The sequence below is a fragment of the Vipera berus genome (genome assembly GCF_964194415.1).
Source record: "Vipera berus genome assembly, chromosome: 2".
NCBI classification, from domain to species: domain Eukaryota; kingdom Metazoa; phylum Chordata; class Lepidosauria; order Squamata; family Viperidae; genus Vipera; species Vipera berus.
This window is the reverse complement of record NC_138203.1, coordinates 272,814,263-272,839,545: the sequence shown is the minus strand read 5'-3', so window position 1 is coordinate 272,839,545 and position 25,283 is coordinate 272,814,263. Positions and strand designations below refer to the sequence as shown.

General features: G+C 43.6%; 1 protein-coding gene and 1 long non-coding RNA gene across 3 annotated transcripts; both read left to right on the top strand.

Moving 5' to 3' along the window:
- Positions 1 to 5,371: 5,371 nt before the first annotated feature.
- On the top strand, positions 5,372 to 10,277 carry LOC308662382. Its single transcript, XR_014025180.1, has 3 exons — positions 5,372 to 5,829; positions 7,337 to 7,463; positions 8,073 to 10,277. It is a non-coding gene; the product is annotated as an uncharacterized lncRNA (long non-coding RNA).
- A 7,946-nt stretch (positions 10,278 to 18,223) lies between these two features.
- LOC308662376 (uncharacterized protein) lies at positions 18,224 to 23,639 on the top strand. 2 transcript variants are annotated; one of them, XM_081318113.1, is made up of 4 exons: positions 18,224 to 18,774; positions 19,550 to 19,657; positions 20,135 to 20,261; positions 20,575 to 23,639. In XM_081318113.1, exons 1-4 carry the CDS (start codon positions 18,559 to 18,561, stop codon positions 22,638 to 22,640), a joined length of 2,517 nt encoding a protein of 838 aa, XP_081174239.1. In that variant the 5' UTR covers positions 18,224 to 18,558; the 3' UTR covers positions 22,641 to 23,639. The 2 variants fall into 2 exon arrangements, with proteins under 2 accessions (XP_081174239.1, XP_081174240.1); XM_081318114.1 differs by lacking the exon at positions 18,224 to 18,774 and adding an exon at positions 18,914 to 19,016.
- Positions 23,640 to 25,283: the final 1,644 nt, after the last annotated feature.

Here is a 25,283-nt window from a genome sequence, read left to right as displayed (position 1 = left end):
GGCTTGCGACCAAAGTCAAAAATAACAAAAAAAAGCTTTCAACATATAAAAAACAAGAAAAAAGTTAAGGAAATGATTGGTCCATTAGTGGGGGAAAGTGGCAAGAAGGTGACAAGCAATAGGGAGAAAGCAGAACTATTTAATTCGTTTTTTGCATCTGTCTTTACACAAAGGGAAAAAACAGTCCAACCTACCCAAACCAGTGCCATAAAAAACAGAATAGAAACGCAAGTTAAGATAGGCAAGAAAATGGTAAGTGACGAGTTCAAATCACCAGGACCAGATGGATTACACCCCAAGGTTCTCAAGGAACTGGCAGATGTGATCTCAGAACCACTGAACTATATTTTTCAAAGATCCTGGAGCACTGGGGAACTACCAGAGGACTGGAAGAGAGCTGATGTAGTTCCCATCTTCAAAAAAGGAAAAAAAATAGATCCAGGAAACTACAGACCTATCAGCCTGACCTCAATACCTGGGAAGATTCTGGAAAAGATAATCAAACAACAAATCAGCGAGCACCTTGATGCAAACAAAGTCATCACTAAAAGTCAACATGGGTTTGTCAAAAACAGATCATGCCAGACAAATCTTATTACATTCTTTGACCAAGTGACAAAATTAGTGGACCAGAGGAACGCTGTAGATATAATTTACTTGGACTTCAGTAAGGCATTTGATAAAAGTAGATCACAACCTACTACTTGATAAGATAGAAAAATGTGGGTTAGATAGCATTACCACCAGATGGATTCGTAGCTGGCTGACAGGCCGTACTCAGCGTGTGGTCCTCAATGGAACCGCATCTACATGGAAGGAAGTGTGTAGTGGGGTGCCCCAGGGCTCTGTTCTGGGCCCAGTGCTCTTCAATATCTTCATTAATGATTTGGATGAGGGGATAGATGGGGAACTCATCAAATTTGCAGACGACACCAAGCTGGCAGGAATAGCCAATACTCCAGAAGATAGGCTTAAGATACAGAAGGATCTGGACAGACTTGAACACTGGGCACTATCTAACAAAATGAAATTCAATGGTGAAAAAAGTAAGGTTCTACATTTAGGCAGGAAAAATCAAATGCATAGGTATAGTATAGGTGGTACCTTGCTCAATAGTAGTAACTGTGAGAGGGACCTCGGAGTCTTAGTAGACAATCACTTCAATATGAGCCAGCAGTGTGCTGCAGCTGCCAACACAGTGCTAGGCTGCATTAACAGAGGGATAGAATCAAGATCAAGTGAAGTACTAATACCACTTTACAATGCTTTGGTAAGGCCACACCTGGAATACTGCATCCAGTTTTGGTCACCACGATGTAAAAAAGATGTCAAGACTCTAGAAAGGGTACAGAGAAGAGCAACAAAGATGATTAGGGGGCTGGAGGCTAAAACATATAGGGAACGGTTGCTGGAATTGGGTATGTGTAGTTTAATGAAGAGAAGGATGAGGGGTGACATGATAGCAGTGTTCCAATATCTCAGGGGCTACCACAAAGAAGAGGGAGTCAAGCTATTCTCCAAAGCACCTGAAAGCAGGACAAGAAGCAACGGATGGAAACTAGTCAAGGAGAGAAGCAACCTAGAACTAAGAAGAAACTTCCTGACAGAACAATTAACCAGTGGAACAACCTGCCTCCAGAGGTGCTGAATGCTCCAACACTGGAGGTTTTTAAGAAGAGATTGGACAGCCATTTGCCTGAAATGGTATAGGGTTTCCTGCCTGAGCAGGGGGTTGGACTAGATGACCTCCAAGGTCCCTTCCAACTTTATATTAATATTATTATTATTATTATTATTATTATTATTATTATTATTAGTATTATTATTATTATTATTATTATTATTATTATTATTAGCCTGAAGGGTAAAACATATAGGGAATGGTTGCTGGAATTGGATTTGTCTAGTTTAATGAAGAGAAGGGCGAGGGGTGACATGATAGCAGTGTTCCAATATCTCAGGGGTTGCCGTAAAGAAGAGTCAAGCTATTCTCCAAGGCACCTGAGGGTGGGAGAAGAAGCAACAGATGGAAACTAATCAAAGAGAGATGCAACCTAGAACTAAGGAGAAACTAGCTGACAGTTTGAACAATTAACCAATGGAACAACCTGCCTCCAGAAGCTCTGAATGCTCCAACAATGGAAGTTTTTAGGAAGAGACTGGACAGCCAATTGTCTGAAATGGTATAGGGTTTCCTGCCTGAGCAGGGGGTTGGACTAGATGACCTCCAAAGTCATGGAATGTGGAAAGATCCTTTACCCAGAAAGGAAATCTTACTCTTCATGAGAGGATCCACACAGGGGAGAGACCGTATAAGTGTGGAAAGACCTTTACCCGGAAAGGAAATCTTAATCGCCACAAAAGGATCCACACTGGGGATAGGCTGTATAAATGCACGGAATGTGGAAAGAGTTTCATTAGAAACAGTCATCTTAATTATCATCAAAGGATTCACAGTGGGAAGTGACCATATAAGTGCATAGACTGGAAAAAGCTATACTGGAAAGCTCATCTCAATTGTCATAAAAGGATCCACACTGGGGATAGACCGCATAAATGCACAGTGTGTGGAAATAGTTTTACTTGGAAAACACAATTCTCATAAAGAGCATATAAGTCTATGGAGGGTAGAAAGAGCCTTGCTGAGGAGAGAGGCGATATTGGCCACCAAAGTATCCAGAGGGGAACCAGCCCACAAATGTATTCAGTTTGGGGGGGGAAAGCCTTTAATTACAGGTAGTTCTCGAATTACAACCACAATTTAGCTCAAAATTTCTCATTAAGTGAGACCTTTTTTAAGTGAATTTTGCCCCATTTTACTGCATTTCTTGACTATGTTGTTAAGTGAGTAACTGCAGTTGATAAATTAGTAATCTGGTTGTTAACTGAATCTGGATTCCCCATTGACTTTGCTTTTCAGAACATCACAAAAGAAAATCACATGATCTTGGGACACAGCAACAGGTTTTTGGTTACATCGAGTACAAACGTCAGGAAGCCATGTTTTACAGTAGAATGCAATATTATATTAGGTTGAATATAGTTACGGTGTCTCTAGTGCTTTCCTGCCTGTTCCCAAGTGCCCTATAATCATGTGATTAATCGCAACTTCTCGGCAGACTTTACCGAAAGTCAATGAAGAAGCCTGAAAGCAAGGAGTGATTTGTGGGGCCTGACTGAAAAAGGTCCACTCCAAAATCCAAACTAACCTTTTTCAACCGGCCTATTGAACACTGGGCTACTCAGCATGCTTCTCTTTTGCTTTCAGAGAGACTGGCTGAAAATGTCCCCCATCAAAAGGTGTTTCTAGGGGCAACTCCTGGACTAGGCTGGCTAAATGAACTTTGGATTCCAAGGATCTGAGCCTTCTTCAGCATAGCTCAAGAACTTTCCAGATTGTACAATGCTTGCTGTCCTTTTCCAACTGGAATAATCTGGATGCAGAAATGATCACTGAACAGCCAGTGGGAAAAGGACATCTGCAGGAGACTTACCATCGCTATTCCTATCTAAGAGATCTGCCTGTTCTTGATGTCTCCAAAGGCAACTCCAAGATATCTCCTTGGGAAGGCACCTTTTTATCTTTAAATATAGTCCCCTTTTGAAGAGGATAACTTGTACACACAAACACACAAACCCACAAAGAAAGGAGCAAAAATGGATAATAGGGGAATGCAGGTGATAGGCTGATATTTCAGCACCAAAATGGGAGTGACTAGGGCAATGATGGTGAACCTTTTAGAGACCAAGTGCCCAAACTACAACCCAAAACCCACTTATCAATTCTTGATAAATTGATTACGGGGCATCAAATGAGTATTGATTAATCAGATAGGTAAGAGTTTCTCCAAGATAATCTGCTCTTTCACGATTTCCAGAGGAGGAGTATTTAAACAGACATAAAAAACGAGGGAATCGGTGCCAGCTCGGTTAAACCGAAACCCTCGGTCTTCTAGGCTCAGTTCTGCTCTAGCAACCCGGCAAACGAACCAGCGGGAGAAACGCTTTACGCCTAGAGAGCAAGTCTCGTCTCCAGGAAGGGAGCACAGAGGAGAGGAAGCTCTCTGCTCCAGCCATCCTGACAACCTCCAGGGCGAGGCAGAGGGCGAGGCTTCCCCTCGTTGGCAGCCCCGGATCCAACCTGCCTTCCCCTCCCGTCGCCCTCCCCGATTTCCATCCCGCGTCAGTCTCTGCATCTGACGGAGGCGGCTGCACTCACGAAGCTCTCGTTTTGCAAGGAAAGGGGTCAGTGGGAAAAGGGGCTAACAGGCGCCTTCCGACGTTCAACCCCGGATCCGTCCGTCCTGCGCTGGACCCAGAGGCCAAGCAGAGCCCCAACTTCCAGAGGAGGTTCCCTGCAGGGCGCAGGATCCGGGCAGGGTGAAAGGGGCCGATGAAGAGGGGCGACGCCGAGATCATCGCTTCTTTCATACCCTTTGCAGGCAACGCTTCCGCCGCCTCCTTTCAGCGAAACTCGCCCCACTCCGAAGAAGAGCACCGGCGTAGACACTCCGGGATACCGGAAAAAGAACGTCCCCTTTCATTCTCATTTTGCGTGATCCCCTCTAAGAAGCTTATATTTATCGTTCTCCCTCCTTCTCGAGCAGGAGTCTTCAAACCTGACCCTTTTGTCTTGTGGACTTCAACTCCCAGAAATCCTCAGACAGCGTGCCTTTGGTTGAGACACGTGAGGCCAGGAGCGCTCAGGAAATTGGCGGGAAAGATTTGCCGTTGCTCTCCTCAGGCGGGTAAAGCCCGAGTGAGCGGAGAGCCATTTCTTCCCTCCTGCACACCGGAGAAGGGGCTGCGGAGGGGCTGAGGGATATTTGGGACTGCCTCGGGCTTCTTTTGGCTGCCCTCGAGCAGGAGACCCGAAGGGATCCCCAGGTATGGAGGCCGCCCTCAGCCCAGAGATCCACCGCCGGCGCTTCCGCGGTCTCGACGGCTGCCGCCAGGAGGCCGAGACGCCCCGGGAGCTTTGCAGCCTCCTTCACCGCCTGTGCCGCCAGTGGCTGCGGCCGGAGAGGAGCAGCAAAGGGGAGATGCTGGACCTGGTGGTGCTGGAGCAGCTGCTGGCCCTGCTGCCCGCGGAGATGGCGAGCTGGGTGAGGGAGTGCGGAGCCGAGAGCTGTTCGCAGGCGGTGGCCCTGGCCGAAGGCTTCCTCCTCAGCCAAGCCCAGCGGGAAGAGCCGGGAAAGGGGCAGGTGAGGAGGGGGGGGGGGGTGGATTAGTCCTGGCAGCTCCTTTGGTGGGGGGCGGGTAAGGGGGAAGGATCAGAGTTTCATCTAGCTATGTCTGTAATAAAACAGATGAAAAATATGACTCTGCAGCCTTTTCTGAAATTCCTCACTTTTGAAGAATTAATTTTTTTTTAGGCAAATGCTTCTATTTCCTAAATTAATTTTATCCACATATCTCATAATAATCAGTGTTTACTTTATGATCTGCTGTTACCTGAATCTAGGTAAGGGTAAGCAACTGGATGATTTACATTTAATAAACTATAATTCCACAATAGTAAGACAAACAAATTTTATGTCCATAAAAACACAGCCTGCTGTTTTAACTCCCATTTACTCAGAAATTTAAGTCACATGCACAGTCTCTGAGGTGTGTCTGAATTCTGTTGGGGAAATTTAAGTAGGAAAGCAAAATTTATGGAATTGTCTAGATATTGTCCTCTGAAAATGGATTATAAATCAGGTTGTTCTTCAAATGCAGGAGCCGTTCACAGAGGAGATTTCAGCAGAGCTCTGGGTTAGAGGAGATCGATCCAGCTCTATTCAGGAGCAGTTTTTCAGGAGGACCCAATTCTGGTCACCTTGCCAGGTAGGTGCAGGTTTTATCTGAGAACAGTAGTGTTCCGGCTCCATCCATTCAGGAGCTGTGTCTAATACCAAAAGCTGAGTCTGTGCACTTGAAAACACTGTCCACCCACATTTGGCTTTCAAGATTGTGCTGGAAATGCAAATGCAACAATTCATAGTCAGGAACCTTTTGTTAGAAATGAAATTTAATTGTAGAAAGAGTTTAATATTTCTTAATGCTATTAAGAAGAGTGCTGAAAATAGTTAGAAATGAAGCCCATGAATAGATGGGGAACTCATCAAATTTGCAGACGACACCAAGCTGGCAGGAATAGCCAATACTCCAGAAGATAGGCTTAAGATACAGAAGGATCTGGACAGACTCGAACACTGGGCACTATCTAACAAAATGAAATTCAATGGTGAAAAAAGTAAGGTTCTACATTTAGGCAGGAAAAATCAAATGCACAGGTATAGTATATGTGGTACCTTGCTCAATAGTAGTAACTGTGAGAGGGATCTCGGATTCTTAGAAGACAATCACTTCAATATGAGCCAGCAGTGTGCTGCAGCTGCCAAAAAAGCCAACACAGTGCTAGGCTGCATTAACAGAGGGATAGAATCAAGATCAAGTGAAGTACTAATACCACTTTACAATGCTTTGGTAAGGCCACACCTGGAATACTGCATCCAGTTTTGGTCACCACGATGTAAAAAAGATGTTGAGACTCTAGAAAGGGTACAGAGAAGAGCAACAAAGATGATTAGGGGGCTGGAGGCCAAAACATAGGGAACGGTTGCTGGAATTGGGTATGTGTAGTTTAACGAAGAGAAGAGTGAGGGGTGACATGATAGCAGTGTTCCAGTATCTCAGGGGCTACCACAAAGAAGAGGGAGTGAAGCTATTCTCCAAAGCACCTGAAAGCAGGACAAGAAGCAACAGATGGAAACTAGTCAAGGAGAGAAGCAACCTAGAACTAAGGAGAAACTTCCTGACAGTTAGAACAATTAACCAGTGGAACAACCTGCCTCCAGAGGTGGTGAATGCTCCAACACTGGAGGTTTTTAAGAAGAGATTGGACAGCTGTTTGCCTGAAATGGTATAAGGTTTCCTGCCTGAGCAGGGGGTTGGACTAGATGACCTCCAAGGTCCCTTCCAACTTAATAATAATAATAATAATAATAATAATAATAATAATAATAATAATAATAATAATAATAATAATAATAGAAACTATAACACTGGGAATAAACATACCTGAGAAGTGTTTATTTAGTTTATTAAATATTTATACCACGTGTCTCCCTTGTAATTGTAAGTATACCAAGAAAAATATAGCACATGAAGGATAAGCCAGTAAGTCAACACTAAGTGGCTGTAACAATAAAACTGTTGTTGAACGTTGGCTGTGTTCAATTCTACAACCTGGAAGCAGCTAAGCCGTGATTTGTTAAGGTGCAACTTCCCAGCCCCATGGAGAGAACTTTCAACTGTTTCCTCGAATTGTCTACTTTTTTTCTCTTTCTAGAACACTGATCCCTTTGAGGAGGTGACTGTGCACTTCACAGAGGAGGAGTGGAGGCTGCTAGATTCTGGGCAGAAGGCCTTGTGCATAGAAGTCATGCAGGAGGTTTCTATCAATATGGCTGCTCTGGGTAAGGCCAGGCTGTTCAATTTGCTATAAGGTCGTGGTAGAAACATTCACCTTACATTTGAGAGATATCCTAGATCACAGGTCTGCAATCCGCAGCTCCGGAGCCGCATGCGGCTCTTTCAGCAGTCTCCTGTGGCTCCCAGTCCTCTGCCATGTGCAGTCCAAAAAAAAAGTGGGACTAAAAAAGTTCAACCAATCAATTCAAATATGCAGGGCAGGTGCATATCTCGCCTTGGCACCACTCTTCAGTCAAACCCTGTTCTGCGCATGCGTGCATCTATGCGCATGTGCACATATTTTTTTGCGGCTCCCAGTTTTTCCTTTTGTGAGGGAACCGGTTCCGACTGGCTCTTTCACTCTTTCATGTTGCTGACCCCTGTCCTAGATACTCCATGGAAGTGACTGAACAGATTGATTCAACACCAAAAATTTAATTTGTGTTTTAGATGAAAACATTATTTCCATTAAATCAAGTCTCCTATATAACAATTTTCAAGTATCACATCCTGGTTAGAGAAATGGATTGTACTACACCTGGAACGCAGATTGGCATGCTTTTAAGGGGTCCTTCTAAATATTACTCAAAATATTCTCATTTTTTCCCATGCAGATGATGTCTCTGTGAAGGACAACAAGAAGGCAAGGTTAAATCTACTTGAAATAGAGAAGAATAAAATAAAAGTGATCCTTGGCCATCATAGGGACACCAAAATGCTAAGGAGAAAACAGCCACAAAATGGAAGGGAGAAGCCATCCACTTCTCTTGGTATTTGTGGCTTCCTATCCCAGCATGATCAGAAGGAAATGAGAAAAGAAAAGTATAGAAAAAGAGAAAACATGAATTTGAATTACATAACTATGGCAGAAACCAGACTAAAAAAACATGCATGCCTCTAAAAACTATGAAGAATAACTCCTTCGCTTCTACTTCACCAAAGACACCAAATACCTCTGTAAAAATTGGGTGGGATTCCAGTCTGAGCAGAAAGAGGAAACTTTGCATGCAATGTGGAAAGAGTTTCAGTAACAAAAGTCATCTTATTTACCACCAAAGGATCCACACTGGGGAGAGACCATATAAATGCATGGAATGTGGAAAGACTTTTACCCGGAAAGGATATCTTAATTGTCACAACTGGATCCACACTGGTGACAGACCGTATAAATGCATGGAATGTGAAAAGACCTATGCCCGGAAAGAAGATCTTAATCGTCACGAAAGGATCCACACTGGGGACAGACCGTATAAATGTATGGAATGTGGAAAGAGTTTCATTAGCAACAGTCTTCTTAATTACCACCAAAAGAGCCACACTGAGGAGCGACCATATAAATGTATGGAATGTGGAAAGACCTTTACCCAGAAAGGACCTCTTAATCTTCATGAGAGGATCCACACTGGGGACAGACCATATAAATGCATGGAATGTGGAAAGAGCTTTACCCGGAAAGGAGATCTTAATCGTCACGAAAGAATCCATACTGGGGACAGACCGTATAAATGCATGGAATGTGGAAAGAGCTTCATTAGCAACAGTCATCTTAATTGCCACCAAAGGACTTACAGTGTGAAGTGATCATATAAGTTCATAGACTGGAAGATGCTATATTTGGAAAGCTCATTTGAATTGTCATGAAAGGATCCACAGTGGGGATATACCGCATTAATGCACAGAGTGGAAATAGCTATACTTGGAAAACATAATTCTCATAAAAGCATATAAATCCATGGAGGCTAGAAAGAGTCTTTCTGAGGCGAGAAGCGATACTGGCCTCCAAGGTATCTAGGGGAACAAGCCCACAAATGTCTTGAGTTGGGGGGGAGCCTTTATTCACTACAGGTAGTCTTTGATTTACAACTACAATTGAGCCTAAAATTTCTCTTAAGTGAGACATTTGTTAAGTGAATTTTGCTCCATTTTATGACATTTCTTTCCTATGTTGTTAAATGAATAACTGCAGTTGATAAGTTAGTAATCTGTTAAGTGAATCTGGATTCCCCATTGACTTTACTTGTCAGAACATCACAAAAGGGGATCACATGATCTTGGGACACAGAAACAGTCATGAATATAAACCAGTTGCCAAGCATCTTAATGCTGATCACATGATCATCAGGATATTGGAATGGCTGTTAAGTGTGAAAATTGTCATAAGTCACTTTTTTCAGTGGCGTCGTAACTTTGAAAGGTCACTAAATAAACTGTAAGTCAAGGACTTCCTGTTCAGCAGACATGTCAAACACAAGGCCTGCGGGTGAAATCCGGCTCGCTATGTGGTTATATTCAGCCCCTGGAAATGCCGAAAGACCGTCCCACAGTGCCTTAGCCTGGCCCAGGCTGACTGGGCGCTGATTTACAGGAAAAAACAAATGGATCCATGCATTCAGCTTTATTTGCAACAGTCAACTTATTATTCATCCAAGGATCTAGACATTGCAGGAAGTTTATTAAAGCATGGAAAGTGAAAAAAATCTCTGGTCACACAGGAGAAAAGCTATAAGCAATCGAATATCAAAATTGCTGAGGGCAGATCAGTGACCTTAGTTATAGGGTGATTTATTTCTTCTTTAGGCAAAGGTATTCACTCAGAAATAATTCATAGTAGGAAAAGAAATTCAAGCCTATTTCAACCTCCCGGACACCTTAGGGATGTAAGAAGCTCCAGCTTTTGAGGAAGTGGCCAGAATTCCTTCTTTCTTCTCTCCCTTTCTTTCCTCTAATGCAAGAATTAACTGACTCCTTTCAGCTCATATTCTAACTATTCATTCTCATTGTAAATTAAATAAATAAATAAATAAACCTTTATTGTCAAAGTACAACATGTGTACATTGAGATTAGCTGAGCCTCCCCCCATGCTCTCTCCCCCTAACACACAGTGACAACAAACCCTCCATCCTACCACACCATGTGAACCAACTACGCCACACACCGGCCTCCCAAGTCAATTCTGCATACGATTATGTCCCATTTAAAAGCCTAACAGCCCACAGATAAAAGCTATTTTTCAGCCTGTTGGTACGGCTGGCTATATTCCTATATCTCCTACCAGATGGTAGGAGAGTAAAGAGATACCGTCCAGGGTGTGAGTCATCCCTGAGAATTTTCCTCACTCTTCCAAGGCAACGAGCCCTGGCGATGTCATCCAGTGGTGTCAGGGAACAGCCCACAATGTCTTGTGCTGTGCTCACTACCCTCTGTAATACTTTTCTGTCCACGGCTGTCAGACCAGCATACTAAGCCACAATACCATACGAGAGGACGCTCTCTATAGTAGACCGGTAAAAGAGGGTCATTAGCCGTTGTTCTACCCTGTTCTTCCGCAAGACCCTAAGAAAGTGAAGCCTCTGTTGGGCCTTTCTAGCCACCTGGGTTGTGTTAACTTTCCAGGTCAGATCTTCACAGAGGTAGACTCCCAGAAATTTAAAGGAGGAAACTCTCTACACAGGAAACCTTATTATATAGGAAACCTTATTAGAAAGTCTCACATGCCTTTGTTTCTCTTCTTTATAAACAAACAATGGAAAAGACTTCTGGAGAACATGGGTAGGGATGGGGTAATGGGAGAATGAGAAAGACTTTGCGAGGTGTGGGGAAAGCCTTAGGCTGAACAACTATTATCTAAAAGAACCCAGTCCCCACGAGGAGATTGTGAAGGTGTCGGGGCATTGGAAGAATTGTAAGAGAAAGTCCCTAATTTGTCAAAGAGTAAAAGGAGAGGATGGAAAAAATTCGTTCAGAATTGCAGGATTTTGTTTGGTAGCTTCACAGAAGAGATAGCACTAGTATAGGAAGAGAGACAGTAATACAAATATACCTTCTCAAAGAAGCACACACAAAAAAACGCAGTCACAAATCTGCCCATATCTCAATTGGAGCATCCCATTTCTGTGATCATTTTAGAAATCTTGTATCATAACCTAAGTACTTAATAAGCACAAATGAATGCTCTTTTTCATGGAGAGAACATGTAAACCAAACCAGGTATTAGAAAGTTATTTTTCTTCTAGGCAGGCAAATATTTTAGGCAAAAAGAAGGAAGCAACCGTATTTATATTACAAGGCTATGAATTAGTGCAAAGAATAGACAAAATGTTACAAAAGTTATTAAATAAAATATGAATGTGTTTAGGTAAACCGAACTGTATATTTGAAAACCAGTTTAATGTTAGAAACTGAACAAGACCCCTCAAGATTTTTGGTTACAAGGAGTACAAACGTCAGAAAGCCACATTTTACAGTAGAATGCAATATTATATTAGGTTGAATATAGTCGCGGTGTCTCTAGTGCTTTCCTGCCTGTTCCCAAGTGCCCTATAATGATGTCATTAATATTTGCAAGTTCTCTGCAGACTACCATAAGTCAATGAAGAAGCCTGCAAGGAAGGAGTGATTTCTGGGGCCTGACTGAAAAAGGTCCACTCCAAAATCCAAACTAACCTTTTTCAGCCGGCCTATTGAACACTGGGCTACTCAGCATGCTTCTCTTTTGCTTTCAGAGAGACTGGCTGAAAATGTCCCTGGGGCAATTCCTGGACTAGGCTGGCTAAACGAACTTTGGATTCCAAGGATCCAAGCCTTCAGCCTGCATTTTATCCTCTGAAGAGGAAAAGGAGAGCCGTCATGCTGCATAAGCTGCAACCACCTCCAGCTGCAAAGCTCAAGAACATTCCAGAGTGTTCCATGCCTGCTCTTTTCCAGCTGGAATAATCTGGATGCAGAAATAATCACTGAACAGTCAGTGGGAAAAGGACATCCGGAGGAGACGTACCATCGCTATTGCTATGTAAGAGATCTGCATATTCTTTACGTCTCCATAGGCAAATCCAAGATGCCACCTTGAGGAAGGCCCCTTTATATCTTTAAATATAGTCCCCTCTGGAAGAAGATAACGTGTACACACAAAACCACAAAGACACAAAGAAAGGAGCAGAAATGGATACTAGGGGAATGCAGGTGAAAGTCTGGTATTTCTGCACCAAAATGGAACTGACTAGGGAGTCCCCACACACACTTGCAGCCAAATTGCCTCTCCTCCAATTCCCACTGCAGCAGGCATATCTCACAGAAAGTTTTATCTCTTCAGCCCCTCCCTAACTATAATGCACCCCCAGTCCTCCCATTGATCCAGAACTTTCACTGTGTTCTTCTGCAGTCTTCTTAAAGTGCCCCTAACGACTCTTACCGGCAACTCCTTCCACAGCTGGTATTTGGTGGAGTGGCCCCCTAAGGGACAGCTTGGACCCTCCTATAAATGGATCATTATGCTGAGACTTAATAGGCTCCAAAGCTGGAGTCAGGCAAACAGCAACACTATCCCACATGAAGTTTCGTCCAGTGAAAGAGCAAAGGATCAACAACTTATGTGAGGGATCCATTCATTTCCAGCAGAACACTCACCAAAGTTTCTCAGGCTAGACAACCCTGTCAAAGCCATAAAACTCTCTTCTCATGTGATCTTCGGCACATTGCAGATTTGTGTGGACAATGATTTTTTCACTGTTGCCGCCAAGGGAAGCAGAATTGAATGAACTGAGTCCTACCCGTCAGGACATTTAAAAAGTTGAACAGCTTACCTCCAGAAGTTGTGGGTACTTCCACACTGGAGGTTTTTAAGAAGAGACTTGATTTGTATGAAATAGTAAAGAGTCTCCTGCTTGAGCAGGGGGCGGTACTAGAAGACCTTCAATGTCCCTTCTCGCTCTATTCTGATTGATTGATTGATTGAATGGATGCATTTTCTCCCCAAATTACGAAAACTTCCAAAAGAATTAAATGTCCCCAAGGAGAAATTAAATTAGGCATCATAGGACTCTACAACAATGTTCTGTGTCAGTGGCAATTTAATTGGGGCAATTTCAGCCCCCTTTCCTAACAGGTATCAGTGATAAGAAAAACTAAAAAATTTATAGGAATGTTTTCTCCATCATAGAATGCAGAGTATAGTACATTTTGAATAGAATTAATTATTTTTAGTTAATATTGCAAATATGTAGAGAAATTCAAGAATGGGATGAGAGCAAGATAGTGGCTGAGCAGGGCTTACGTATCTCTTAAGAGAAAAATCGCGACTGCAATCTGGATATTTATGTAAAATAAAATGACAGCAACCATATGAAACAGAATGTACCATTAAATTGGGCAATACCCAGAAGCTAACAAAATATATCCTGAGGGAAAATATTAAAAGGCGGGTGGAGAGTGAGAAACTTTGTAAGGCAACCAGTGCTGGTGAACCTTTTAGAGACTGAGTGCCCAAATTGCAACCCCAAACCCACTTATGTATCATTGGGTGCTGGATGGGTGTGGCCCATTGGGTGGGCGTGCCTGCGGTGGTAATAGCAGACTGGGTGGGACTAAAAAGTTCAATCAATCAATTCCAATTTTGCAAGTTTTTTTTTTCTCGTGAGTTGAAATTGATTGATTGACTGACCTCTTTTTTTTTGCACACAGCGGCGGAGGCCTAAAGCAAAAAGGTTTTATAAAACCCAGCTGAAGCCCTAGGAGTGGGGCCAATGGCGCGTGGGACCATAGAGAGGACTATGCGTGCCACCTGTGGCAAGCGTGCCATAGGTTCGCCACCACAGTAGTATACCCAGGAAGCAAGGAATGTGGACTGTCAGATGGCAAGAACAGGAAAAAAATACAATATTCTGCCAAACGATAGGGACAATTAATCAGCAGGATAATCATTGTATTCCAGAAAATAAGAGAAAGAATGTGCAAAGTCGCGTGGTCGCACAGAGAGACGGACACTTGAGCTGGGTAGTATTTCTTTTATTCGGATCAGGAATGAATCTGGGACAAAGGGGTTTACCTGGTGTTTCTTATACCTGCCCAGGTGAATGATGGCCAATAGGTTTAAACCCTGGCTTCCCGCCAGTGCATGTGGCCAATAGGTTTAAACCCTGGCTTCCCGCCAGAGCTGACCATGCCGGGGGCTGTCAAACTTGCTCCGTCCGGCTTTTCCCACCTCAGCGGTTATCGCCTGGAGCTGTCCAGCCCCCTGCTGCGCTGGCATTTCCTGTGTATGCTAGCAGCATACACTACAGAATGAAAATAATTTTGAAGTGTTAAAAAAGAATTGTATTAATGGGCAATGTGGCTATAACACTAATGAAAACATGTTAACAAAATATGTAGAAGGTGAAATGATGAAAAAATCATGTTTTGAGATTGAATAAAAAGTAAAATACTTGGGTGTTAATCTGACAAATATAAACTGTATATTGTTTCAAAATAATTATGTTAAGCTACGGGTTGAAGTTGATAAAGATATGTTTAAGAGAGAAAAACTACAATTGTTGGGGAGAATTTCTATGATTAACATGACATCCTTGAATGTTACTTTTGTTCCAGACAAAACCTGTTCTCACAACTCAAGTAGCATTTAAAGAATGGCAGAAAAACTTATCAAAATTTATAACTTAGGGCCATGGTGGTGAACCTATAGCACTTATACCACAGGTATCACACAGAGCCCTCTCTGTGGCACGCACACCATCGGCCCAGTCCTCGGCTGCCGCCGTGTCCGCCCCCCAAAAAAAGTTACAATCAATCAATTTCAAGTTCTGGTGGGGAAAAAAAGATCTCACAAAGTTGGAATTGTTTGATTGAACTTTATTTTCAGTCCCACACAGCGGTGGAGGAAGTGATGCGTTGGAGCTGGAAAAAAGGTTCCATGTGGGGGTGGGGGGAGTGGTGGGAGAAGGGCACTCCATGCGAGGGGTGGGACGGGGCCTGTTGCTTCCCTCTCCCTGCCAGAAACTAATCTGCATTTCAGTTGCATTCCGTTTCTCCATTTGCTTCTCAGCCTTTGCCATGCGTTTCTGGGACAAAAAGTTCCATCAGACTCGCAAGAAGTTAGAAAATCTCATGGAACTTTTTTTTTTTACCAATAGTCCTACAAACACGAGGACTTGGGTATAATGTATGAGGGGCTGCTGCCTCGCTTTCCGTACCGGAGTTGGGATGGACTGGGCGTGGAGACTGCTTGCTGCTTCTTCTGCCGCGGACATTGGGAGCGCCCACCCTACCTACCGCTTGTCCCAGGGAACCTGCCACCATCCCACGCTCTCCAGCCCGTCGCTGCCCAGCTGGGCTTGCCAAGCTCAGGCCTTGGCAGATGGAGGCCAGAGGGGAATGAGAGCCATGGCTACCCAGCTCCTCCACTTGAGGACATGTGCGGGGAGAGGGGTGCCCAGCTCGGTAAGCCGCAGTCCGCCCACAGAAGGCGCAGAAGGATGGAGGAGGAGGGCTGGCCGGGGACAGGCGCAGGGCTGCCCACAGAGTAATCTAACGCTAACCCTGCCCTATCTGCCAGAGCAACATAAAGTTGGCCATGCCCACCCAGTCTGCCATTTCCACCATAGCCACGCCCACCAGACGGGTCATGCCCACCCGCCACCCAGGGATACATAAGTGGGTTTTGGGTTGCAGTTTGGGCACTCGGTCACTAAAGTTTTTGCCACCAGTGCCTTAGGGTAAAAAACCTGGAGTTAAATATAACATGTCACTAGATGCTAAAGAAAGAGGAAGTTTAAGTTAACCAAATTTGAAACTATATTTTGCAGCTTGTAGTTTAGTTTGGATGAAAGATTAGGTGAAATTAAGCACATAGGCCTTGTTCATAGACCTTCAGCTTTGCTCAGGCAGCTGCTCGTTCCTTTTCTATTCTAGCAGAACGTACTGTGACTTTAGTTGATGTGGATCTATGTGATCTGGTCTCCTGCAGTTCAGCAATACAGATTTCTGCATTATTCTTTGCAACTTCCACAATTCTTGTTCCCCAATTACAAACTACCGGTAATACTTGACCAGAAAGACCTCCAATAACAAGTGCTTAAATTTGGGGGTGAGGTAAGAACCAATTTTGCTACTAGATTCAACATGTAAAGGAGAAAAGTATAATTCCTGTGTAAAACATATGCAAATTGCTATTCTGAGAAGTCTATTTAGTTATCATATGAAATTAAGAATTTTGTTTAGCTTATTCTTGATCTTTATTTATTTATTTATTTTAATTCCATTTATATTCTGCCCTTCTCCAAAGACTCAGGGCGGCTTACAAGCTTAGCAGTAGCCTTCATTCTATGTATATGCCTGCTTATTAGGGCTTTCACACACCCCCGCAAGCGGCATTATTACAAAGTCAGCTTAATTGCAATCTGGGTCCTCATTTAGTTATACAAATTCTTGATAAATTGATTATGGGCCATCAAATGAGTATTGATTAATCAGATAGGTAAGATCTACTCCAAGATGATCTTTCACGATTTCCAGAGGAGGAGTATTTAAACAGAGACATAGAAAAAGAGGGGATCGGTTCCAGCTCCGTTAAACCAAAACCCTCGGTCCTCTAGGCTCACTTCTGCAAACGAACCAGCGGGAGAAACGCTTTACGCCTAGAGAGCAAGTCTCATCTCCAGGAAGGGAGCACAGAGGAGAGGAAGTTCTCTGCTCCAGCCATCCTGACAACCTCCAGGGCGAGGCAGAGGGCAAGGCTCCCCCCCCTTCGCAGCCGCAGATCTAACCTGCCTTCCCCTCCTGTCGCCCTCCCCGATTTCTCTCCTACATCAGTCTCTGCATGTGATGGAGGCGGGTGCACTCACAAAGCTCTTGTTTTGCAAGGAAAGGGGTCAGTGGGAAAAGGGGCTACCAGGCTACTCTGTTCCATCCGTCCTTTGCTGGACCCAGAGGCCAAGGAGAGCCCCTTTAATCACAAGAAAGGAACATGTCATAGAATGCAGACTATATTTTGAATAGAATTTATTACCTTCAGTTAACATTAGAAATTCGCAGAAAAATTCAAGCATGGGATGAGCATTAGGTACTGGTTGTGCTGAGCAGGGCTTATGTACATTTTAAGAGAAAAATCACGACTGCAATCTGGATATTTATGTAAAATAAAATGACAACATCCATATCAAACAGAATGCACCATTAAATTGGGCAAAACCCAGAAGTTGACAAAATATTGGGGGGGGAAACTTTGTATTCCAAATTAGTATACCCAGGAACGAAGGAATGTGGAGTGTTTGTCAAATGGCAAGAACCGCGGGGGGGGGGGGAATTCTACCAAAGGACAGGGTCAATTGATCAGCTGGATAACCTTTCTACTCCACAAAATAACAAAAGAGAAAAAATAAAAATAATTTTGAAATTTTAAACAAGAGTTATATTAATGACCAATGGGGTTATAACACTAATAAACAAGATGTTACCAAAATAAATAGAAGGTGAAAGAGAAATAAAAAATGAGATTTTGAGATTGAATAAACAGTAAAAAACGTGGGTGTTAATCTGACAAATATGAACTTCATGTTGTTTGAAAATAATTATGTTAAGGTATGGGTTGAAGTTAAAGAAGATGTGTTAAAAAGGGAAAAGCTACAGTTGTTGGAGACAATTTCTATGATTAAGAAGAGAGATTTATCTTGAACATTATTTTTGTTCCAGACAAAACCTATTCTCTCAAGTGATGTAACAGTTAAAGCAGGGCTTTTCAAGCTTTTCACAGATTGTTCCGTTCGTCCTGCGCTGGAGCCAGAGACCAAGGAGAGCCCCAACTTTCAGCGGAGGCTCCCCAACTTTCCTGCAGAGCGCAGGACCCGGGCAGCAGCAAGCTGCCGATGAAGAGGGGCGACGCCGAGATCATCAGTCCCTCCCCGCCCTTTGCAGGCATCGCCGCCCCAGCCTCCGTTTCCGCCGCCCTCCTTTCGGCGAACCCCGCCCCCCTCGGAAGAAGGGCAGCGACGTAGAGATTCCGGGAGGCCGGAAAAGGAAGGTCCCCTTTCATTCTCTTTCTATCAGGTCCCTTCTAGGAAGCACATATCTCTCGTTCTGGCTTCTTGTTGAGCAGGGGTCTTCAAACGTGCCTGGCTGAGGAATTCTGGGAGTTGAAGTCCAGAAGTCATTAAAGGGCCGACTTTGAAGACCGCTGTTTCCTCAGGCGGGTAAAGCCCGAGTGAGCGGAGAGCCATTTCTTCCCTCCTGCACACCGGAGAAGGGGCTGCGGAGGGGCTGAGGGACATTTGGGACTGCCTCGGGCTTCTTTTGGCTGCCCTCGAGCAGGAGACCCGAAGGGATCCCCAGGGATGGAGGCCGCCCTCAGCCCAGAGATCCACCGCCGGCGCTTCCGCGGTCTCGACGGCTGCCGCCAGGAGGCCGAAACGCCCCGGGAGCTTTGCAGCCGCCTTCACCGCCTGTGCCGCCAGTGGCTGCGGCCGGAGAGGAGCAGCAAAGGGGAGATGCTGGACCTGGTGGTGCTGGAGCAGCTGCTGGCCCTGCTGCCCGCGGAGATGGCGAGCTGGGTGAGGGAGTGCGGAGCCGAGAGCTGTTCGCAGGCGGTGGCCCTGGCCGAAGGCTTCCTCCTCAGCCAAGCCCAGCGGGAAGAGCCGGGAAAGGGGCAGGTGAGGGGGGGGGCTTCATCCCGGGAGCTCCATGGGGGGGGGAAAGAAAAGATTAGCGATCTAGCTATATCTGCAATAGGACTAAAATATGACTGCAGCCTTTTCTGGAATTACTCACATTTGAATATTTTTTTATTCCTGAGGTAAATGTTTCCTAATTTAACATTTCTCTTCCATTACAGCTCTGTGTCCTTTGTGATGTTATCCATTTATCTCAAAGGTCTTCAAACTCGGCCCTTTTATGACTCATGGACTTCAACTCCCAGAATTCCTCAGCCAGGCACGCTGGCTGAGGAATTCTGGAAATTGAAGTCCATGAGTCATAAAAGGGCCGAGTTTGAAGACCCCTGATTTATCTCATAATAATCAGTGTTTAGTTTCTGATCTGTGCTATCTGAATCTAGATAAGGGGAAGGAACTGGATTATATGAATGGTCTCTGATACCCCTAGAATACCACAATAGTAAGAGAAACAAACTAATTAACACACCCTTACAGTTTATCTAAAACACAGCCTGCTGTTTTAATTCCCATTTACTCAGAAATATAAGTCACATGCAGAGTCCCTGAAGTTTCTCTGATTTCAGTTGGGGAAAGCAAAATGTAAGGAATATGAACTATCATAGATATTGTCCTCTGAAAATGGATTATAAATCAGGCTGTTCTTCAAATGCAGGAGCCGTTCACAGGGGAGATTTCAACAGAGCTCTGGGGCAGAGTAGATCGATCCCGCTCTATTCAAGAGGTGATTTACAGGAGGACCCAATTCTGGCCACCTTGCCAGGTAGGTGCAGGTTTCTTCTGAGAATAGTAGCGTTCCAGCTCCATCCATTCAGGAGCTGTGTTTAATACCAAAAGCTGAGTCTATGTGGACTTGAACACAGTGTCCACCCACATTTGGCTTTCAAGATTGTGCTGGAAATTGAAATGCGACAATTCATAGGCAGGAACCTTTTGTTAGAAATGAAATTTAATTGTAGAAATAATTTAATATTTCTTAATGCTATTAAGAAAAGTACCTAAAATTGTTAGAAATGAAGCCCATGAATTGAAACTATAACAGTGGGAATAAACATACCTGAGAAGTGTTTATTTAGTTTATTAAATATTTATGCCACCTGTCTCCCTTGTAATGTGTCTGTAAGTATACCAAGAAAAATACAGCACATGAAGTATATGCCAGTAAGTCAACACTAAGTGGCTGTAACAATAAAACTGTTGCTCAACGTTGGCTGTGTTGTCTACTTTTTTCTCTTTCTAGAACACTGATCCCTTTGAGGAGGTGATTGTGGACTTCACAGATGAGGAATGGAGGCTGCTAGATTCTGGGCAGAAGGCCTTGTGCATAGAGGTCATGCAGGAGGTTTCCGTCAATATAGCTGCTCTGGGTAAGGGCACACAGTTCAATTCGCTATAAGGTCGTGGCAGAAACATTCACCATAGAATTAAGAAAGATCCTAGATAGTCCATTGAAGTGACTGAACAGATTGACTGATTCAACACTAAAGCTTTAATCTGTGTTTTAGATGACAACATTATTTCTATGTGATGAAGATTCTCCTATATAACAATTTGGAGATATCACATCCTGGCTAGCCAAATGGATTGTACTAAACTTGAAATGCAGATTGGCATGTTTTTGAGTGGGACCCCTTCTAAATTTTAATCAGAATATTAATTTTCATTTCCCCCCGCATGCAGATGATGTGTCTGTGAATGAGAACGACAAGGAGGCAAGGTTAAAACTACTCGAAATAGAGAAGAATAAAATAAAAGTGATCCTTGGCCATCAAAGGGACACCAAAAGGCTAAAGAGAAAACAGCCAGAAAATGGAGGGGACAAGTCATCCACTTCTCTTGGTTTTTGTGGCTTCCTATCCAAGCATGATCAGAAAGAAATGAGAAAAGAAAAGTATAGAAAAAAAGAAAACATGAATTTGAATTACATAACTATGGCAGAAACCAGACTAAAAAAAACATGCATGCCTCTAAAAACTATGGAGAATAACTCATTCGCTTCTACTTCAAAAACCCCAAATACCTCTGTAAAAACTGGGGGGGATTGCAGTCTGAGCAGGAAGAGGAAACTCTGCATGAAATGTGGAAAGAGTTTCAGTAACAAAAGTCATCTGATTTACCACCAAAGGATCCACACTGGAGAGGGACCGTATAAATGCCTGGAATGTGGAAAGACTTTTATCCAGAAGGGAAACTTTAATCTTCATGAGAGGATCCACACTGGGGACAGACCGTATAAATGCATGGAATATGGAAAGAGTTTCAGTAACAAAAGTCATCTTAATCACCACCAAAGGATCCACGCTGGGGAGCGACCATATAAATGCATGGAATGTGGAAAGAGCTTTACCCAGAAAGGAGATCTTAATCTTCATGAGAGGATCCACACAGGGGAGAGACCGTATAAATGCATGGAATGTGGAAAGAGCTTTACCCAGAAAGGAGATCTTAATCTTCATGAGAGGATCCACACAGGGGAGAGACCGTATAAATGCATGGAATGTGGAAAGAGCTTTGCCCGGAAAGAATATCTTAAATGTCATGAAAGGATCCACACAGGGGAGAGACCGTATAAATGCATGGAATGTGGAAAGACCTTTACCCAGAAAGGATCTCTTATTGTTCATGAGAGGATCCACACTGGGGAGCGACCACATAAATGCATGGAATGTGGAAAGACCTTTGCCCGGAAAGAAGATCTTAATCGTCACAAAAGGATCCACTCTGGGGACAGACCATATAAATGCATGGAATGTGGAAAGAGTTTCATTAGAAACTGTCATCTTAATAACCACCAAAGGATCCACACTGGAGAGCGACCATATAAATGCATGGAATGTGGAAAGACCTTTACCCAGAAAAAAGATCTTAATCGTCACAAAAGGATCCTTTCTGGGGACAGACCGTATAAATGCATGGAATATGGGAAGAGTTTCATTAGCAGCAGTCATCTTAATCACCACCAAAGGATCCACACTTGGGAGCGACCATATAAATGCATGGAATGTGGAAAGACCTTTACCCAGAAAGGAGATCTTAATCTTCACGAGAGGATCCACACAGGGGAGAGACCGTATAAATGCATGGAATGTGGAAAGAGCTTTGGCCAGAAAGGACCTCTTATTCTTCATGAAAGGATCCACACTGGGCAGCGACCATATAAATGCATGGAATGTGGAAAGAGCTTTACCCAGAAAGGAGATCTTAATCTTCATGAGAGGATCCACACAGGGGAGAGACCGTATAAATGCATGGAATGTGGAAAGAGCTTTGCCCGGAAAGAATATCTTAAATGTCATGAAAGGATCCACACAGGGGAGAGACCGTATAAATGCATGGAATGTGGAAAGACCTTTACCCAGAAAGGATCTCTTATTGTTCATGAGAGGATCCACACTGGGGAGCGACCATATAAATGCATGGAATGTGGAAAGACCTTTACCCGGAAAGAACTTCTTAAATGTCATGAAAGAATCCACACACGGGAGAGACCGTATAAATGCATGGAATGTGGAAAGACCTTTACCCAGAAAAAACAGCTTAAATATCATGAAGTGATCCACACTGGGGACAGACTATATAAATGCATGGAATGTGGAAAGACCTTTACCCAGAAAGGACCTCTTATTCTTCATGAGAGGATCCACACAGAGGAGAGACCGTATAAATGCATGGAATGTGGAAAGACCTTTACCCAGAAACATCAGCTTAAATGTCACGAAAGGATCCACACTGGGGACAAGCCGTAGAAATGCACGGAATGTGGAAAGAGCTTCATTAGCAAAAGTAGCACTGGGCTACTCAGCATGCTTCTCTTTTGCTCTCAAAGAGACTGGCTGAAAATGTCCCCCATCAAAAGGTGTTCTAGGGGCAACTCCTGAACTAGGCTGGCTAAATGAACTTTGGATTCCAAGGATCTGAGCCTTCTTCAGCCTGCATTTTATCCTCTGAAAAGGGAAAGGAGAGCTGTCATGCTGCAAAGGACTATAAGCTTCAACCCCCTCCAGCTCAAAAACTGAATAACATTCCAGTGTTCCATGCTTGTTATTTTCCAACTGGAGTAATCTGGATGCAGAAATGATCACTGAACAGTCAGTGGGAAAAGGACATCCAGAGAAGAGTTACAATCTCTATTCCTAAGTAAGAAACCTGCATGTTCTTGATGTGTTACTAATTTAACAATTTCAGTGATTCACCTAACAAATGGGGCACGTAAAGTCATAAAATGGGACAAAACTCATTTAACAAATTTCTCCATTAGTAACATCAATTTTGGACTCAATTCTGGTTGTAGGTTGAAGACTGTCTACACACCCACTTACCACAATTTAAATAGAAAAATTGTGCTTCTTTCTCTACCATTAATCTTTGCACTGTTCTATCCCCTTCTCTCCCTCTCCTTGTCTTAAAGAAGCTTCTCCTCTGGCAACACCGTAGCTCCAGCTAACACTCAGTCCTGTGTGGTTTGCGACCAGTTCAGCTCATCCCCCGGCAAACGTTTCCACTCCCCCCCCCTTTTTTTACACTGCTTTTCAACCCACCGTATGTGTTGTACCTGCCCACTGCCAAAGTACCACCAGTTGGACAAGTACAACAGGTTGAAAAGCACTAATTTAAAGAATGGCAGAAAAACATCAAAATATTATTTACTGTTTTTATTTGCTGCCTGTCTCGCCACAAGGGGGCTCGGTGCTTACAAAGTTAAAAGCAATAAAAAACAGTGTGTGGTCCTTACTCAGTGTGTGGTCTTCAATGGAACTGCATCTATATGGAGGGAAGTGTGTAGTGGCGTGCGCCAGGGCTGTGTTCTAGGCCCAGTGCTCTTCAGAAGATAGGCTTAAGATACAGAAGGATCTTGACAGACTTGAACATTGGGCACTATCTAACAAAACGAAATTCAGTGGTGAAAAAAATAAGGTTCTACATTTAGGCAAGAAAAACCAAATGCACAGGTATAGTATTGGTGGTATCTTGCTCAATAGTAATAACTGTGAAAGGGATCTCTTGACTCCTAGTGGACCAGACATATCAAACTCGTGACGTCACTTGACGTTGTGTGACATATCGGAGCTTTTTCCCCATTGCCAGCCATGGGGTGGGCGTGGTTTCCTTGTGACGTGTCCGGCCAGCGGTTTGACACCCCTGTCGTGGATGATCCACTTAAATATGACCCAGCAGTGCGCTACAGCTGCAAAAAAACCCAACACACTGCTAGGCTTCATTAACAGAAGGATAGAATCAAGTTCACATGAAGTACTAATACCTCTTTACAATGCCTTAGTACAGACATGTGAAACACAAGGCCCAATCCTGCAACGCCCTGGCCGAGACGCGCCCCCAGCAGTGGAGCCACTGTGGCTCCTCTGCCGGGCTGCTCTGGCACGCGGGCTCCTGGGTCAGGCGCTGCCGAGGGCAAGAAAGTGGGCAAGCGGAGGCGCTCCGCTGGCCCGGCCCAGATCCTGGAAGAAGTCACTTGCATAGATTTGAAGAGTAGATCCCAGTATAGAGACTTCTGTGATGGTTGAACAACCCATAAGATAGTCCAAACATGACCTACTTTTATGCATCTGGGTTTTTTTCTGTGTAAAACTGAAGTTATTTTGCCAATATAGGTAGTCTTTGACTTATGACCACATTTGAGCCCAAAATTTCTGTTGCTACGTGAGACCATTGTTAAGTGAGTTTTGCCCCATTTTACGACCTTTTTCTCCACAATTGTTAAAGTGGTTAAATTAGTAACACAGTTGTTAAGTGAATCTGGCTTCCCCATTGAGTTTGCCTGTCAGAAGGTTGCAAAAGGTGATTATGTGACCCTGGGACACTGCAACTCTCCTAAATATGAGCCGGTTGCCACCTATCTGAATTTTGATCATATGGGTATAGGGATACTGTGATGGTCATAAGTGTGAAAAACATTCATAAGTTTTTCAGTGCCATTGCAACTTTGAACAGTCACAAAATGAAATGGTGTAAGTTGAGGACTATCTGCAATTGACAAAGTCACCACCTTAACTTAGAATTAAAGGCCTACTTTTAAGGTTTATTGTGGGACACTAGAGGCAGGATCTGTATAATGTGTTTAGACATAATGATATTTCTTAATCTTTAATCATTCGGATTTTTGAACCATGATTTATGAAGTAGCCTGATGGTCTACATGCAGCTAATTGCTCATTTGGTACTTCATGTTTTAAATAATCCATCACTTCCCAGAGTGTATGAATCCGGACAGTATTTTATTCATGAAAATTAAATTAAAATCAAAACTTTGCTGGTATGATGCTACAAAACATTAAGTTATCAAACATGGAAGCCAAGAGTCAGCTGCGCTGAGTGAGCAGCATTGAGCTGGAAAGAGTACAGAGAAGAGCAACAAAGATGATTAGGGGCCT